Source organism: Megalobrama amblycephala, linkage group LG1 (assembly GCF_018812025.1).
Source record: "Megalobrama amblycephala isolate DHTTF-2021 linkage group LG1, ASM1881202v1, whole genome shotgun sequence".
Classification (NCBI taxonomy): domain Eukaryota; kingdom Metazoa; phylum Chordata; class Actinopteri; order Cypriniformes; family Xenocyprididae; genus Megalobrama; species Megalobrama amblycephala.
This window is the reverse complement of record NC_063044.1, coordinates 7,332,629-7,350,065: the sequence shown is the minus strand read 5'-3', so window position 1 is coordinate 7,350,065 and position 17,437 is coordinate 7,332,629. Positions and strand designations below refer to the sequence as shown.

General features: G+C 38.1%; 1 protein-coding gene across 1 annotated transcript; it reads right to left on the bottom strand.

The window, feature by feature from the left end:
- Positions 1-617: 617 nt before the first annotated feature.
- Positions 618-17,437, bottom strand: LOC125250537 (voltage-dependent T-type calcium channel subunit alpha-1H-like; the record flags this gene model as incomplete). Its single annotated transcript, XM_048163175.1, is given in 19 exon segments — positions 618-1,270; positions 1,875-3,740; positions 4,332-4,410; positions 9,194-9,264; positions 9,389-9,522; positions 9,974-10,083; positions 10,329-10,480; positions 13,203-13,395; positions 13,516-13,605; positions 13,826-13,936; positions 14,044-14,170; positions 14,491-14,675; positions 14,758-14,826; positions 14,932-15,049; positions 15,143-15,243; positions 16,558-16,694; positions 16,697-16,712; positions 16,979-17,096; positions 17,319-17,437. Coding segments are annotated over 18 exon segments (2,067 nt in total), but the record flags the coding sequence as incomplete, so codon positions are not given.

Genomic DNA, 17,437 nt, shown 5'->3' with positions numbered 1-17,437 from the left:
GTAACGGCCTTCTGAGGCGTGCAAACAGTGACATCCTTTTTATGAAAGAAATCTTGTACACAGCTTTGATTCTTCCTGAGAAAAAACAAACACATATTCTGCAGAAGTATTTGAAATATTTTAACTAATCATCTTGTAATGAATGTCATTTCAGTTCTACTTTCTGAGTATGAATTATCATATGCAGTAAAAGACAACAATACTCAAGTACTGTAAAAGATTTTGCCACTAACTCAACTGACTGACTTCTCTTCTGTATGATTTCAGTCTCTTCAGACCTTACTGTACGATTTATGAGCTTCTACAACTTTTGACCTCCTAACTGAACTCCTTCCCACAAACTGATCATAGAAATAAAAACAGTATAAATAAAAATGGTAACACTTTACAATAAGGTCTCATTTATGAACATTAATGTATTAACCAACATCAACTAACAATGAGCAATATATTTGCTACAGTATTTATTAATCTTTGTTAATGTTAGTTAATAAAAATAGTCATTCATTGTTAGAAATCGCGTTTGAACGCAGCGACCGTTATCCAACTGAATTAAATGTTTTTTATTTAAAAGCAAAACGACAGTGGAGGCGTAATGTAAACGTAGCAGTGGCATATTCTTTCCTAATCATCCTAACACTCTGTCATGGCAACATCACGAGACTACTTTTTGCCTCGATGAGAAATCTCGTCACATTTTAATCTCGCGTCACACCCCTAGTGCTCGTGCATCGCGGTTGTGCTGCCATGGTACGCCATCTCGGTTTTGCAAAGGGGACAAAGGACCATTTTATTTGGCCTCTGTTTAAAGTATTCCCATACTTTTGATAATTGTGGTCTATGTTTTTGTGTTAGAATAGAACTTTCTCCATTCCCAGGAGCAGAAGCCGCCATTACGCGAGATGAATGTAAACAATGTGACGGGTTGACGCATTTCACGCACGTCAACGTATTTTCGAAGTCGACGTAATCGATGACGTCGACACGCCATTGAAGCACTACTTAGATTTGGTAAAGATTCCTAAAAAATGCCCCCCGTTTAAGAATCACATACAGAATTGTAGGAAAATACAAGAAGACAGATTTTTTATAGGCTTTATAGACAGACAGATTGAGAGTGACTCTTGAAGGACCAGCACCACAACCTCTTGTACCACTGTTTGAAGAATTTATCTTCCGGAATCTAGCTGTAAGGTGTTGGAGTTTATTTTTAGTCCATCTCTTATCCTGAAAAGTCCACCTTGCAAAGATAATGATCTTACAAAACTTCCTGCCAAAAAATAGAAGTGTGCATCAGTATTTAAGTAATGACAATAAACTGTGGAATCTTGTTTCCGCCACTGAATAATAATAATAAAAAAGTTAGCCTAATTGCAACTTTTTATCTCACAAGTCTAAATATTTTTCTTACAATTACGAGTTTACATAATTGTGATATAAGCTCTCAATTGCGAGGGAAAAAAAGCCAGAATTACGAGTTTATATCACGCTATTCTGACCTTTTTTCTCGCAGTTATTTTTTCTGGCATTTGACGGTTTAAGTCTTGCGATTCTCATTTTCTTAGAATTGTGAGATATAAACTTGCAATTGCGAGAAAAAGTCAGAATTGTAAGTTTTTATCATGTAATTCTGACTTTATATCTTGCAATTGCGAATATCAAGTCACAATTATGTAAATGTGCAATTGCGAGGAAAAAAAAGTCAGAATAGTGAGATGAAAAGTAAAAGTCGTGATTACTTTTTTTTTTTTTTTTTTTTTACGGAAACAATCTTCCATAGTCATAATGTATGATTAAGAGCTCATATTAAAAACTGATTTTATAGTTAAGTCATGGCAATAAACCTTTTAAAAACTTATAGAGCAATATATTACTTTTGGTCGTAATGCCGGTCTTTTATTCCCATTGTTGTAAAATTGAAAATGTCTTGGAAAATGATCGCTGAAAAAGAGTTGGAACCCTGTCTCCTTTCTTTTTCCATGAGAAGGAAAAAGCACTGACCACTTCGAGTGACGAACGCAGCGCATCCGTCTTTTTGCCAGGAAGCCTGCAATCATACTGTTGAGCCAACGCCGGCTCCGTTCAATGCCGTATGCAGACCTAGCAGTCTGGCCTCGCTAGTTCTGTCGGGGCAGAATGGACGAAAAGAGAAGCCTGGTTCTGGTTAGCATCCTGAAGACTTCAGCCAGGTCCGTCTGCATTTCCCGAAGGAAATCCAGGCGGTTGCGGCCCTCCCAACATACGCTGTTTCCACCGAGGTGAATAATCAAGATGTCGGGAGCTGGAGCTTTGGCTCTGAGAGACCGCAGCACTGGAAGCAACTGCTCCCAGAGTCTGCCTACTTTGCCCTCCCATGTTATACTGCAGCGAAGGCCAAGGCTCCTGGCGAGCCCCTGCTCACAGATGTGAGCATACAGCCTTTGAATAATTGAACTTCCAACAATCCAGACACGAGTTACTCTGTCATGAAAGACATGAATAAAGACATGAATATAACGAGTATACATACTCTTAAATATAAAAGAAGAATGATCATAAGGGTACAATAACAAGTAAATACTTGAAAATATGATAAGAATAAATATATAAAGTAGGAGTACATGAATATATGAAAGCAAAAGTAAAACTGATAAATCATCAGCCATAAATTATTAACATAAATATTAATAAAAATGCATTCATATGAATATCGGCCATTTTGGATGCATCAAACACACATTCTGTGAAATATATATTTTACATAAAATATAAAATGTTTAATACAGTACATTTGATTTACAGTAAACTTTTATAACCTTTTCATACTTTAATTTTTTGAAGTGGTTTCACTTCAGCTACAACCTACTGAGTCTTCTTTAAAACAAGACCAATGTTACCAATGTATTCCAAAGCATTCTTGAATTATAAACATTAAAGTTTGGATAGTGCATTTTCATATAAATACTCAAAAAGGTGGGCGCTGGTTAAGGGGTTAAAGAACCAGGGCGTCACCCATAAAATTCCCAGTTAGAGGAAGGGGGCGCTACAGAGGGCTCATCTTTTTCTTCCGGGGAATGTGCAACGACTGTCTGCGCGTAGGAACGTGCCTCTTTTCGCTGAGTTCTTGACCAAACAGCCCATCATCTACTGAAGAGCAAATCTCAATTGAGTGCCTGCGATGGTCATCGGTACCGTGGGGTTTTTCCAGAAAACCCTTAGTGTCCACACTGAAGCACTTCTTCGGGTCTTTGATGCTTAACTCGCCTAAGTCGGCAGCACTGCTGCAGTTCTTCATGAGCATGGGAAGCAGCGTCCCTGAGGTGGCGTAAGGAGAGAGGGAGTGACTCCGTGCTTCTGCCTGGACCCCTGCCCACAGCCGCGCTGTACTGTCGATGTGGCGGACCTCCTTGTCGGTCGGATCAGCGGAGTCAAACATGGAGCCACTGGGGCTGGTGCTTCTGCTGCTGCTGGCCAGGCTGGGAGGTCGAGAATGGATATTGTGCTGGCTATGGGACAGCTGGAAGGTGCGGACACTGGGTAATTGTCCATGTGGGGGAAGCAAGGGTGACGCCTGAGGGATGCTGGGGCCGTCGATACGAGGAACATGCAGCTTGAAGCCTGTGGTTATCCCTGCCTGTCTTTCAAGATTGTCCTTGGATTCAAAACTTTGCACGTCGATGGAATCGATAAAAAGTCCATTCCAAAGTTCTCAAACGTAGCATGTCGACTTAATCCTTCACATGGGTTTTCGTCAGTGCATTCTAGATGAAAATATTGGTAGTCAATAGTTTAACAAGCGTCAAGTACTTTTAAACATCTTATACACAAAAAGCACAGCTAGACTCCCAGATTATCACTGAATGTGTTGCTAAAAGTGAAGATAACCTGACAGAGTCCTCGGTATTATCATTAAAGAAGCAAATGAGCCGTTACCCCCAGACACGTCTGACACAATAATTAGCAATGATTTTAAAGTTGAAGGCTAATGAAAGTAATTAGAGTGCTTGCCCTTTAAGAGAAAGCATAATCCTGTCATTTGTGTTCCAGAGGCCTCTCAAGGGGATATAAGTAGCATAGAAATGTCTCTTCGAGCCTAGAGGCTATCTCATAAATATGCTACCATTGCAGGAGCAAGCTCCAAAGATCAACAGCGCTAATTTAGGTCCTTCTTCCAATATGACAGTACTGTAGACTAAAAAGAGCTCTAAAACTGTGAGAGAAGCATGCCCATGGGGACCAAATTGAAGCATTTCTGACCTAAAAATGAGAGTGGCAGCTAAGGTAGAGCAAAGCCGCTAAAACTGTGAAATGGAGAGCTCGGTATGAACAGTGAGCAGGATTGCAGCACTGACCTAGTTTCCCAAAAATCTCCACGCCAAGTGCCGCGTAAATGAAGAAGAGGAGCATAAACAGCAAGCCCAGATTTCCCACCTAAAGAGAGAAAGCGGATTATCACAGTATGTTATTAAACAATCAATCATGGGGAGTAGCATTGTGTTATAGATACTTTATCTCCAACTTTTTCTCTGTCCTCCCCCATGTCTTACATATCCACACAAAGACACAAACAAATGCAATTGTGCAGTACATCTAGATCTCTCTAAAGCAAACATACACACATACACACAACGGCATACTGTATGCACTGCAAAAATATTTTGTCTCTAATATAAACTGTATTTGAATTACAATATATATGGGTCTTTGACGAATATGGTTTTTAAAAGTGTAAAAAAACATGGAGATATAATTTCATTGTTGACACTGAATAAAACTTCAAAATTAATTGTTTTTTTAATAATCAATTAACACTGCTTTTGTCTTTTTTTTTTTTTACAAGATTGGCAAAATTTGTCACCAAAAAAGTCATTTGTTTTAACCCTCTGGAGTCTGAGGCTGATTTGGGGCCTGGAGAAGTTTTGACATGCCCTGACATTTGTGCTTTTTTCAGTTGTTCATAAACATATTAATGACAAAAGTGTCATTACACTGTATTCAGCACAAACTAGGCTACAATAATATGTAAGGAACATGTATGTACATGTTTGTGTTTTTGAAGGAATAACGTTTATGCGTGGTTATTGAAAAAACAAAAAACTTAAGTCACTGAAATAAGGCCAAAAAAAGTATAGTAAATCTGTGTTTACAATACTTTTGGGTATTGGAGGTTGTAAACTAGAGTTTTTGCTTCAAAATTATGTAAAAATTATGCTGCCTACTCCTTCATATAAAACAATATATTGATTTAGTTTTTGTAAGACACTTTTTGCCAAGAAACACAGTATGCGTGTGTAGCAGGGATATGTTGTTACACCAGATTATAATTCATTTTTGTTATTTTTTTAATAAATATATATATATTTGTTTTTATTATTAATTGTTTTGGGGCATTTTAGTTTGAAAATGTTGCGTGCTTTTATTAAATATAGTATGTACGTCGGCTGACGTCACACGTAGGTAAGGCGTTCAAAACGCAGCGCAATCGGAAGTTCGTCCTCTTTGCTTCAATGCCATCAGAGAGGAGAGGTACGATTTTCATGAGCTCCGTTCATTAAATGTTAAAATGTGTTCATGTCATGTTTGTGTGGTCAAATACGAGAAAGTATTCTGTGTAATGTTATATTTGACCATTAGTTTGTGTTATCAACTTGTTAGATGTAGTTTATTTGAGTGCTCTTTACTGGTGAATAGTGCATTGCGTGAGATGGCGGCAAAGTGTGTGCGTCACGTGTGTGAAGGATATGTTAGCGGCTATGCGGCTAACATCTCAATTAAGGAATATTTATATATAGATAAATAGAAATTGATAAATAATAGATTGATGTGTTTAATTAAAAAGATGTGTATGTATAATTATATTTTGTAAACTAAATATATATTTTAGACTTAATATATTTTGTATACTTAGGAGATATATTTTATATATATTGTATATTGCATTCATTGTGTGATCGGTGGTTAACTACCTGGGGTACTTAACATGTATTTTGTGATTAACAGGCAAAAATTAAGAGCTGTTGCAGATAACAGTGCCTGTCTGTTTGCTTGTTTTACTACACAGGTATGTTAAATAGTATTCAAGAAACACTGTAATGCTGTTTTGAATTATTGGTATATAAGAATGACCTGTTTATGAATTTATTATTATTATATGACTTACATTATTATTATTTATTTTTATTACTCATATTATTATATATATTATATTATGTGTATGTGTGTTGTAAAGTGTGTGTATGTTACTCTTTGCTTCAATGCCATCAGAGAGGAGAGGCAAAATAAGAGCATTTGTGGATAACGGTGCCTGTCTGTTTACTTGTTTTGCTGCACAGGCACTGAAATTAAATGACCATTGATCAAAAACCAGCTTTGTGTGGAAGATTCTTTTTATTCACATCAACTAACACAACGTAGAGGAACAACCGCTACACGTGGAGGCGTGAATCACCACTGAATAATGGGCCATTCTCACCTGAGAAACAAAAGAATTGGATAGTAATGAGCTGAAATGACTTGCATATTAATGAGGCATTTCAGTCAGGTAGGCTGTGAAAAAAAACCTTCTGTAATGTCTCAAGCTCATCATGCTATATGAAACATACAGAAAAATATTATTACAATATAAAGTAATGATTTTATATTATACTTTAAAATATAATGTATTTCTGTGATGCAAAGAGTCTGAATATAGGCTTTTAGTTTAAAAGAAGCACATTTGGAGAAATATTGGATTCTCATATGCTTATGTCAATTTTCTATACAGAGGAGTTATATTTATTTAATATTCATTGTCATTACTATGAGCGCTGGTGTTTTCAATTCATACTTGAAGTCGGAGGGCGCTCTCTGTGCATTTTTAGTCCACAAATTCATCTAAAAGAAGAAGAGGCTATTCCATGAATGGAGTTTCCAATTCATACTGCAGCCGGAGGGCGCTAAAGAAACAAAAACTCATCTAAAATTCATCTGTAGAAGAAAAGAAAACAGGAACTAACTGCATGTCTTCTAGAGCAGTGGTTCTCAAACCTGTCCTGGGGACCCCCCACCACTGCACATTTTGCATGTCACCCTCATCTAACACACCTGATTCAAGTCATCAGCTAATTAGTAGAGACTGCAAGAGTTGAATTGGGTGTATTAGATGAGGGAGACATGCAAAATGTGCAGTGGTGGGGGGTCCCCAGGACAGGTTTGAGAACCACTGTTCTAGAGCTCCCTAACCATGACTTTTACATCCAGATAAACACTTTTGAAGACAATAAATACACGATTGAGACGATGAATGCATGTATTGACTGAATTTGCGTCTGAATAGCGCTGGCTCCGTGGGCGTGGCCGCATTAGCGGATAATGAGCTGAATCACGGACTTCTGACATGGCTCTCTTTTCATACAGATTACATAAACACAGAAGGTTTGTTTTCGATTTGACTTACACGATTTAAAACCTGACATTTCAACGTTTTTTTAGACATAAGTATAATTTTTTTGATTAGTATTCACTAAGTTACACTTCATTTTCTGAGAACTATCAGATTGGACTTCGTTCAGAGGGAGAGGAGAAATCACGCATCATGTTAGTTTTCTTTATTTTACAAAAAGCACAACATTTTGTTTTTACTCTGAGTGTACACAAATAAAAGAAGATATTCTATAGTTTCAATTGATGTATTACTTATGTCTCTATGACAAAAAATGACAGAGTATTTTAAGTCTGTTTTGCTGCAATGTGAAAAAAACCTGCAGAGTTAAGGGGGCTCTCTGTAGGAATGACACCCAGTGTTCAAAATAGGTACTGCAGTCCAAATTCAAAATATTGTTTGGCCCGCCCCCTCGTTCAAAGATGCGGGTTGCCAGCTTTTACAGCATATGGTTGCCAGTAGGGATGAGCGAGTACAGCATTATCTGTTTCTGTTAACCATATGAATTATCTGTATCTGTATCTGTACTCGGAGTGGGCGGGGCTTTAACCGGTATGTTATTTTAAGCATGCAATTGATATGGGTTGATCAGAAATTGTTAGATTTATTGCTGATTAGAAAAATATTTACAGGACAGCATCAGGATTGAGCTTCAGATCAATGGTTTTGATCACGATAGCAAACAAACTATATTACAGAACAAGTTTTGCAACAATGAAAACAAAACAATGCAGTGCAATTATGAAGTAAAATGTAATGAACAACATAACTTTCTTTTTTAACTTTTAATTTTTTATGATCAGTGTGATTTTTTATTTTTTTTTGGTTCTTTTTGTTTATTTATTTCCACACCAGGTGTGTGTGTGTGAGAGAGTGAGAGAGAGAGAGAGAGAGAGAGAGAGCGGGCCTCCTAGTGATGTGAAATATGAGCAGGAGTTTACACAGGGTGATTATTTTGACTTTATTTTGTATTTGAGCTGCGTGTCTTGGACGCGGCGTCCGTCCAAAATAGGCGAGGTGCCTATCTTTAGCGAAGCGCTGCGTTGAGCCGCTTCTGGGACGCTTCTCAAACGCGCTGCGGCGCGGCTGGTGTAAACACAAGCATTGACTAGAGTGGCCGTGTATCAGCTCCGGTAGCCGCGTCGCAGCCGTAACGCGCCGCACACGCGTGCAGTGTAAACGAGGCTTCACTGTGAGTGAGCAGAGCGATACACAGCAACAAAATACATCTGTATGTGTGTAGGGGAGTGGCGCTGTGACTAGGCTATCACAGAACGCTGACACAATCAGCTACCCAATGATGATTTTCATTCAATCCGAGCACAGATATTGACTCGTATTACTCGTATAATACTCGTACTCGACAGAAGTGCTTTATCCGTACCGGATACTCGTTTCAGCCGAGTATCCGGCTCATCTCTAGTTGCCAGCAACAATAGGGAGTTCAATTGACAATGAAAGCTGAGGAGACTTGAACACTGTAAGCTGATGAGTTGATTTATCTGTTTTTATATGCTGTTGTTCATAGAGATATTTAGATGGATGCAGAGGCTTTTTAGTAGAGATGCACCGATGGCCGATTCCGATTTCCTTCTTTCTTTTCTTCAATGCAGAGTTTTATTTTCATAAAAAAAAGTAAAAGTCAGTAATAAAATATAAACAGCTCAAAAAGAAAAGAAAAAATACTGTAAAATATTTTTTATAAAAATAACACATTTACATTAATGAATTAATTGATGAATAAACAAATAAATGAAGGAATGAATGAATATAAAAACACACAACATTAGGTACCTGTGGTAAAGCTTGCATTACTGTGTAAAGCAGGGCTCTCATGCCTGTAGCCATCTTCAAAAGCTTCATTACTGTTGGGCAAAAGCACAGAGAAACCCATATCCAAAAACACATCCATTTGTAATGGACCACACTAATACATTTTGTATGGTTTGGGGGGAAAAAATATAAGAAGCTAAAAAAAACCTGCAGTACCTCTAGCTATTCTCAGCACCCTCATAATGCAGATGATGGTGGGGTTGATTGGCAGCGCTGCATTCATCTTGACCTCCTCCAGTGTGATGCCCATGATAGAGAGCAGGACTATGGCTAGATCCAGCTGGTTCCATCTGCCAGCACATTAAAGCATCATACAATTAAAATACTACATCCAGCAAAGAGTGTAATTTAGCTAATCGGTGTCTGAACATTAAGCAAGCTGAGCAAACAAACCACACACAGATTTATAAGCATATTGCAAATACAACAACATATGGTTGATTGCACCTGTACATGTGCTAATGTGGGATTATTGATAAACAACAGGGATCATGATCTCACGAAGCTGATAGAGTCTTTAATTAACTTTATCGGGTTAAGCACTTACAACTTACAGAAAGTATGTATATAGTAAGTATACCATTTGAGGTGCACCCTAATAAGCCCTTCAGAATACTGATTTAACTTCCAGAAACTTCTTTAGTACAATACAGATTTGCATTCATGCATCCATTGTTAAACTTATGTACAGGGTATTCACATTATATTCTGTTCACATTAGAGTCATTTAGGCAACAATACCTGTCGTTGAAGATTCTCCGAAAACCAAATGCGACAAGTTTGAGCAAAGCCTCAATTATGAAGATGACAGTAAAGACATAGTTACAGTATTTCAATGCCTCTTCAAGGTACTGTGGAAGAAAGGAGAAATTATTTCACCAGTTTTAATGTAGTACAATTTATAGTAAAGCAGCATATGGACACTTAAAACACATTTAATAATGCACAAATGCCTTTGCGTTTATATAAAAATAGGTGCCATTTATTTTAATGAAAGAGCACAAATGCTTTCGAAGCAGAACATTTCACAAAAATAAGTTACTTTTGGTTTCAATGATAAAATGCAACTTCATGCAATGGTAGTTCACCGACTCACCGGTGGCTGATTGAAATGCTCAATTGACATAGTGACTACATTGATGCAGATGATGCCAGTAATGAAGAGGTCCAGGTAGTGGTTGGTACACAGTGTGTGGATGTAGAGCCGGGCTGGAGAGTAATCTGCATAGTACAGTCTCTGCTGGGCCTCTGTTGATACAATCAGACAGACAGACAGACAGCACAGAAGAGTCAGTGCAGGGTAAATGCAGATAAACCAAATCACTGATGCAGAGGCAAAAGGCACTGGGTATAAGGGGACGACTGCTGCAGAGAGGACCAGTACTTTATCTTGCCATCACTATGCTATTATTGAGATACTATCCATTAACAGTCCTCTCATGCAGCACTTGTGCCTTCGTGGATTTCAAGCATGCTGCTTTGGTGAACATGCCGTTGTAAACATGGCAGTGTGTGGGAGAACATATGAAAGGACTTCTGCGAGTAGCTCAGGTGATGGGGACATATTGAGTGTTTACCAAGGAGAGCTTAGAGGTGACTGTTTATCGATTAGTTGAACTGTGTGTGATATATTGGACATGACAGCAACCACAAAATTGATTTGAGTTTGAATCCATCTTTCTGAGTCTGCCATAAAAGCATGTTTACAGGTAAATATCATATGCCAAGAGAGAAGCCATTGAGCTACTGAATATCTGATAGAGTTCAACATGCAGGTAGAGCATAACCATTACATGGAGCATCTCTCCTAGCAGATACGACTCTCATGACCACCTTGAAAGTCTTTTACAGTTGCACACAGAAACAGCCTGTTTTTCAATATGATGGGATAATGTCAGGCCCAGATGGAATCTGTGGATATTTCCCACATTTTCTGCTCTGAATTTGGGGAAAATCTGCTGTATTCTGTAGAATATAAAATGAGTTGAACTTACTGTACTCTTAATGACGCTTTATTAGCCTAAATATTTCATAAATGAGCTCAAGAGTGGTACAACTTCGATATTCCAATTTTGAGGCAATCCACTGAGCTTTCTGTGGAAGCAGATTCCATGTGAGAATATACAGATGTTATTTGGATATGTGACAGATACAGATGTTATTTGGATATGTTGTATATAGGGATGTTTCTTCAACTTAAGGCACCTTTGTGTCCCAGGGGTTTGATGTTATTTATATCACAAATATGATCATCTAAACAAATGTGAAATAAACAATTGCAAGATTTATTGTATGGAAGAATGAAAGAATGATGAAATAATACTGAGTGTATAGTTGAGTGAAACATTGAGCTAAATCTCACTTGTAAGCATAATATTTTTCCATTAAAATTGTGTCAAATTATGCAAAAGTGTGAAAATATCATTTCATTGTGTTTAGGATGCATAAAATGCTAGCCATTTAATTAGCAAACTCAAATGAGTATGCCATTTTAATAAAAAAATGTTAAAAATGTCATTTCCATCAAAGAATGCCTACACAATACGTGATTCAGATGCGGTGGACATCTTTAATGCTTGATAAAAAACACAATTCTCTTGCGATTTATGACAAATGTGTTCTACAAAACTATTTTCTTAATGTCCACATGGCCAAAGTTGAAGAAACACCATGTATTCAAATATTTGCCTTCTTTTCTTTCCTGTCCTTCTAAACTCACTGTTTTGTGAGACGACCTTCAATCTATCCCAGATTAATGCATTGATGGGCTTTGAATAGATCTAGAGAAATAAAACTCAACTGCTATGGACTCACATACACGATTAATCCCCTGACTGCAGTAAAGGCTAGAGGAGCCAAGTGTGACAAACCTAGATAAAACTGTTGGCTTTTATGCTAAAGATCATTTATCAGGAAGCTTTGCCCTGGCAGGTATGGTGCTTAAACAAGAAAACACTTCTACACATTTATTGGTTTAGTCACGTAAAATCATGGCCTGCTTTCTCAGAGTCCTTAATGCTCACAGAAGTGGACCAGACAACACTAATAGTTCCCTCAGTGTGCCAAACTGATAAAGACAGACAGACAGACCATAACCAACTAACCGTTTCGGATCTCTCAACTGGATAATATGATGTAACTTTCCTTGATGTCGTTTTACATATGTTTGAGTTCAGTACTCTAAAATAAATATTAGTTAAACAGTTATTTCAAAGTGTAATAATATTTCACAGTATTATTGTTTTTACTGTTTTTGATCAAATAAATGCAGCCTTGGTGGGCCTAAAAGACTTCTTTTGAAAAATCTTGCTGACCCCAAACTTACGAACATTAGTGTAGACCTGGTGGCCGTTCACATACAAGTATACATACAGACTGAAATCTTTGGCCATTACGCTGCATATTGTGCAATGCTTCTACAGTATTAAAAGCATCTTTTCAAGTTTCAAAGTCGTAAACCTTGAAAACCGCTTTTGCATGCACGGATGTGCGAATGGCTTCTTGCTCACTTTGTTCTCAGTAAGTTTGGTTTAGTGAGATGCGCTGACTCTACACCCTACTTGGTATTACAATCTTGATTTGCTCTGATGGAAGGAAAATGAACACTAAATTAACACGTTAAGTAAAATCTTCTGTTTAAAATAAAACTCTCTTCTATTATATATTCATAGCAGGACGCTCTGCTGCTTTGGCCTTGATGCTGACCCCATATGTACTGTGCAAACTTCCCCTGTTAGCTTGTCATGCAGAATTTGGTGTTGCATCTCATGCAGGAACATGCTGCAGTCCATCACAATCCAAGGCTGACATCGAATTTGTGCCAAAATGTGCACATTTTTTTAATGTACTCAGCCTTATGACTGCTTGTTTTCAAAAATAATAATAAAAAAAAAATCTTTCTCTCTCAGGCTCTGGAAGCAGGCAGTGCTCAGAAAAATAGACTACCGACCAGACCCGCAATTCTCCTTACTTATGCGCTTTTTCTCCAGCAGTTTCTGCCTCTTCTCCTCACGCATACGCGCCTCCTCTTCCTCCTGGTCCTGACGACACTTGTGGAAGTTCTCCACCACCACTCCGTCAAACATACTCAGCACAAAAAAGCTGATGATCAGCAGGAAAGAGATGAAGTAGAGGAGCATCCAGGGGTTGTGATTGCTCACAGGCTGCAGGTGTGAAGGACATGTAGAGAGAGGACACATCCATCATATGACAAATTACAAAAGTTATGTGAATTTACAAATACGGAAACAGCACCGGCCAGAATGAGCAAAGCAGATGCAAACCTGCTGGTTCACCCCGACAGCGTCCAACCCGTCATACATTATATTGACCCATCCGTCCTTACAGGAAAACACGAACAGAGACATGAGAGCCTACGGAAGAGAAACAGTAAACGGCTAAACCATCATTTATTCAGTGCAGTAACAGGGCTCATAATGACAGTCTGGGAATCATTTCAAACAAATTACAGCAGAAAATGCTTTCTGAAGGTCCTATAAAAATGAAAAGGCAACATGACCTCACTCAGCCAATCACTTTATTATGATTCAATGTGTCCAAACCAATGAATAATGTCTAGTGAATAACAGTTACCTGTCCCAAGTTGTCAAAGTTGTACTTTCTCCGAATCCATTTGTAACCTTTATCTTTACATTCGACCATATTGGTGATGTTTTTGGTGTCAGCACCTTCACAATGGTAAAACTGTCCTTTGAAGAGTTGTGATAGATAATATCAATGCTGTGTTATCTAAAAAAAACCCTCATATTTTTGTTGAAAAGCATGTATTGTGTAGTGGTTGAGGCAATTACCTGAACTCCAAGAATGCCAAAGACAATAAAGAAGGCACAGCAGATCAGCACAATGTTCCCAGTGGGCCTCAGGGACGTTATTAGCGTTTCCACCACCAGCTTCAGTCCAGGAGCACGACTAATCACTCTATTTAAGTGAAAAACAAAGACACAACCTATTTCAGTCTGTCTGGATTGCAGTAACATTTATGTAATGGTACAATAGACTGGGTGACCTTCAAGATTGATAAACCACCGCTTGGTCTTACCTTGGTCTTACCACCGCTTGGTCTACAAATTCAAGGATAATAGACTTTTGTTGAATCGGTAAGTGAGAAGGGGCTTTTAGCGTGTAGGCTCGGGAGATAATGCAACCACACAACTGACCTTCAGTTTATTTCCTGTATAGCGGATTTCATTGATTGACCGTGCCTCAGACAGGCACGTTGGGACCTTTCGCTGACTCACCTTAGTGGCCGCAGAGTTCTCAGCAGGCGAAGAACCCTCAGGATGCCAAGGATTCGGTTTCCACCAGTGGAAGCCAGAGAGACCAGAATGTCAATGAGAGAGACAAAGACCAGCACCCCATCCAGAACATTCCAGGTGCTCTGCAGATAACTGTGCTTCCCGGAGCAGAAGCCAAGGGCCACCACCTTTAACACAAGTCATACCACATCAATGTGATTGTTTTGTGGAATGAACACTCTTTGTACATTAGAAAAAACAAAATCATACCTTCACGGTCATTTCAGCAACGAAAATCACAGTGAAAACATAATTGGATATACTGAGAAACATTCGCTCCTGAAATGAAAAACAGAATGTATCATACATCCAATAAGCATGAAAATCTCAAATATTAAATTCAAATTGACTATTAAGGATGAGATTTCACTAAAGCAAACTTACAGGTGGCTGTATAGTGGGTCTTTCCAGAGCAATAGTGATGCAGTTTAAGAAGATGAATACCAAAACTACATGATCAAACATTTTGTGAGAAATTAACCTCTGACAAATCATCCGAAACCTAGGACAGAATTATGTAACAGTTACAAAAGTGAACATGAAACTTTGAAAGGACAAACTGGTCAGTAGACGATAGGAGATGGCAAATGCTTACTTGTTCTGAGGCGAGAACAGATAAAGGGACCAGTCCTCATGATCTTTACAGCACTTAGGTTTATATGCTTCCAAAGTTCTCCTGAGACGGAGACAGAAACTCTGTCACACACAAGAGAGAGGCATCAGCAAATTGAACAAGAACTACAGCTAATTACTACAGCTCTAAATTGTCTGGAGTTTAAAGTGTTTAGGGTAGATAAGAATGTTAATGGTCTTGATTCAATACATCAATAAATAGGGATTCAAATGGATGCTTGTTTAAATGTGATGAATTGCCATTTAACTAACTGTTTATTTTGCAAATGCGTTTTCTGTAAAACAGATTTTGCACAATTAAAATCCATTTTGTCTCAACGTCTAATTGATTTGCCAGGTACTTGGCTAGAAAGATGGTTGAACTTGTAGAAATGACACCATGATGCAGCTGTAATTATGCAGCTTGTAATACAATTGTGGGAAATCATTATAGAATATTTCCAGCACTGACACTTTAATGCAGTTTTTATAGACATTTTATTCACTCCATTTTGCAGTTTCAGTTTCAACACCATGCAGCACCTTTCAAAAGTCAATTTAAAGTGTTTTTTCTCCAAGAGCTCATGAGAAATCTTTCACAAAAAATAATAGAAACATGGCAATATAGTGGCAGTGAATAGCGACCAGCATTAATTTGCTTTACCTGCAGTACATAGTCATGCACAAGCTGCATGCTCAATAAAGAGCTTTGTCATTGACAAAAGAAAGAAGACATTTGCAAGTTTTGTTTTCTACAATAGATTGTATGTACATATCCTGCACACTTTTTGTTTTACTAATGCAGTTCAGGCCTTTACATTTGCCAAAAATATAACTTTTTTGCTGTTATAAAAACAAACAAACAAATCCCAGTCCAGATTAGAAAAAGTAACGGTTCGGGGTGTGTTAAGATGGTGTTTGTTTTAGCCTTTGCAGGTTTACACCTACTAATAACAAGTTCACAATTCACACAGTCCCCAGTATGACAGATGGGCCAAACACTGCAGCACCGTATCAGCAATGCAGTTCAACTCCCCAGACTATCTGGAGAAAGCAGCTACTTAGTTTGTGCAAAAATCTGCATCCTTAAAGGGTTAGTTCACCCAAAAATGTGGGTGAACTAACTCTTTAGGAAGCCAATTATGTAAATGTAGTTCAACTTGTGTGCCACAGGTTGAGCCTCTTCAAGGGGAGATCACATTGCATATTAGCTACATATTTAGCCGTAGATTTAAATTGAGTTAACATACACTGTATTTTAGATTCAATTTCTATTCAATATTGAATTTATATTTGTATAATATTTGTATAATTACATATTTGTATATATAATGCACATGCTTAAGAAAGACAAACTTAATACTGTAACTGAGACAGTTGTAGAAGGTTTTTTTATACCTCTGCCTGAAACCCCTCCACTAAGATGGCCACAAGCAGGTTAAAGAGGACATAATTCCCAAAAGTCATCAGAGCCACAAAGTAAAGAGCCGCCCATGGGGAGGTGGAGGCCATTCCATTATAGAGGACCACGTTCAGTCTTCCTGGGTCAGAATCTGAAATACACACGCAAGCATTTTGTCTGAGAAACAGTAGAGGACAGAGGACGGCTGAGTAAAGGGAAAAAACATTTAATTACTTAAATGTGCAATAGACCAGTGTTTTCTGTGTGTGTTTGCCTGACAAAAATAATCAATTATTTACAACACACTTGACTACATTTGACCGAGTATGAAAAAATGTCTACTCTATTCATTGTAATTAAGGACCTACAATGGACTTACAACTTACTATGTAGAGCTAGCATAGTTTCTGTTCTGACCTGAAACACAGTGACAATGGCCCACAGCAGGGAATCAAAGGTTTTCCTGTCAGGAATGGTGTCTCCATCCTCCGTCTTCATGCTGAATTTGCATCCAAACAGATGCATTCCAAGAATGCTGTATTGACAGTGAAATAAAATGAAATGTATTATCATTTAAGTGCATAATTCCAGAATTACATTCAATAAAAAATTATTAATGTTGTACAGTTTTTAAATCAATTAATTCATGTAGTACAGTTTTATGAATCAAACTGTCAAGTTTAGCTATAATGTTGGTGGCACTGTGCAACAAGCTCGGTTCTAACTGGTTGAACGAGGGTGTGGGTGTGGTCTGCACCTGAATGTGAAGATGAAAAGCATGAGCAGCATGCAGAAGGCTGCCACCTTGTCAATGGTCTTCATCTGCACCACCAGCTGTCTGCGCAGTGCAGGGAGGAAGCGCACCAGTATGAGTAC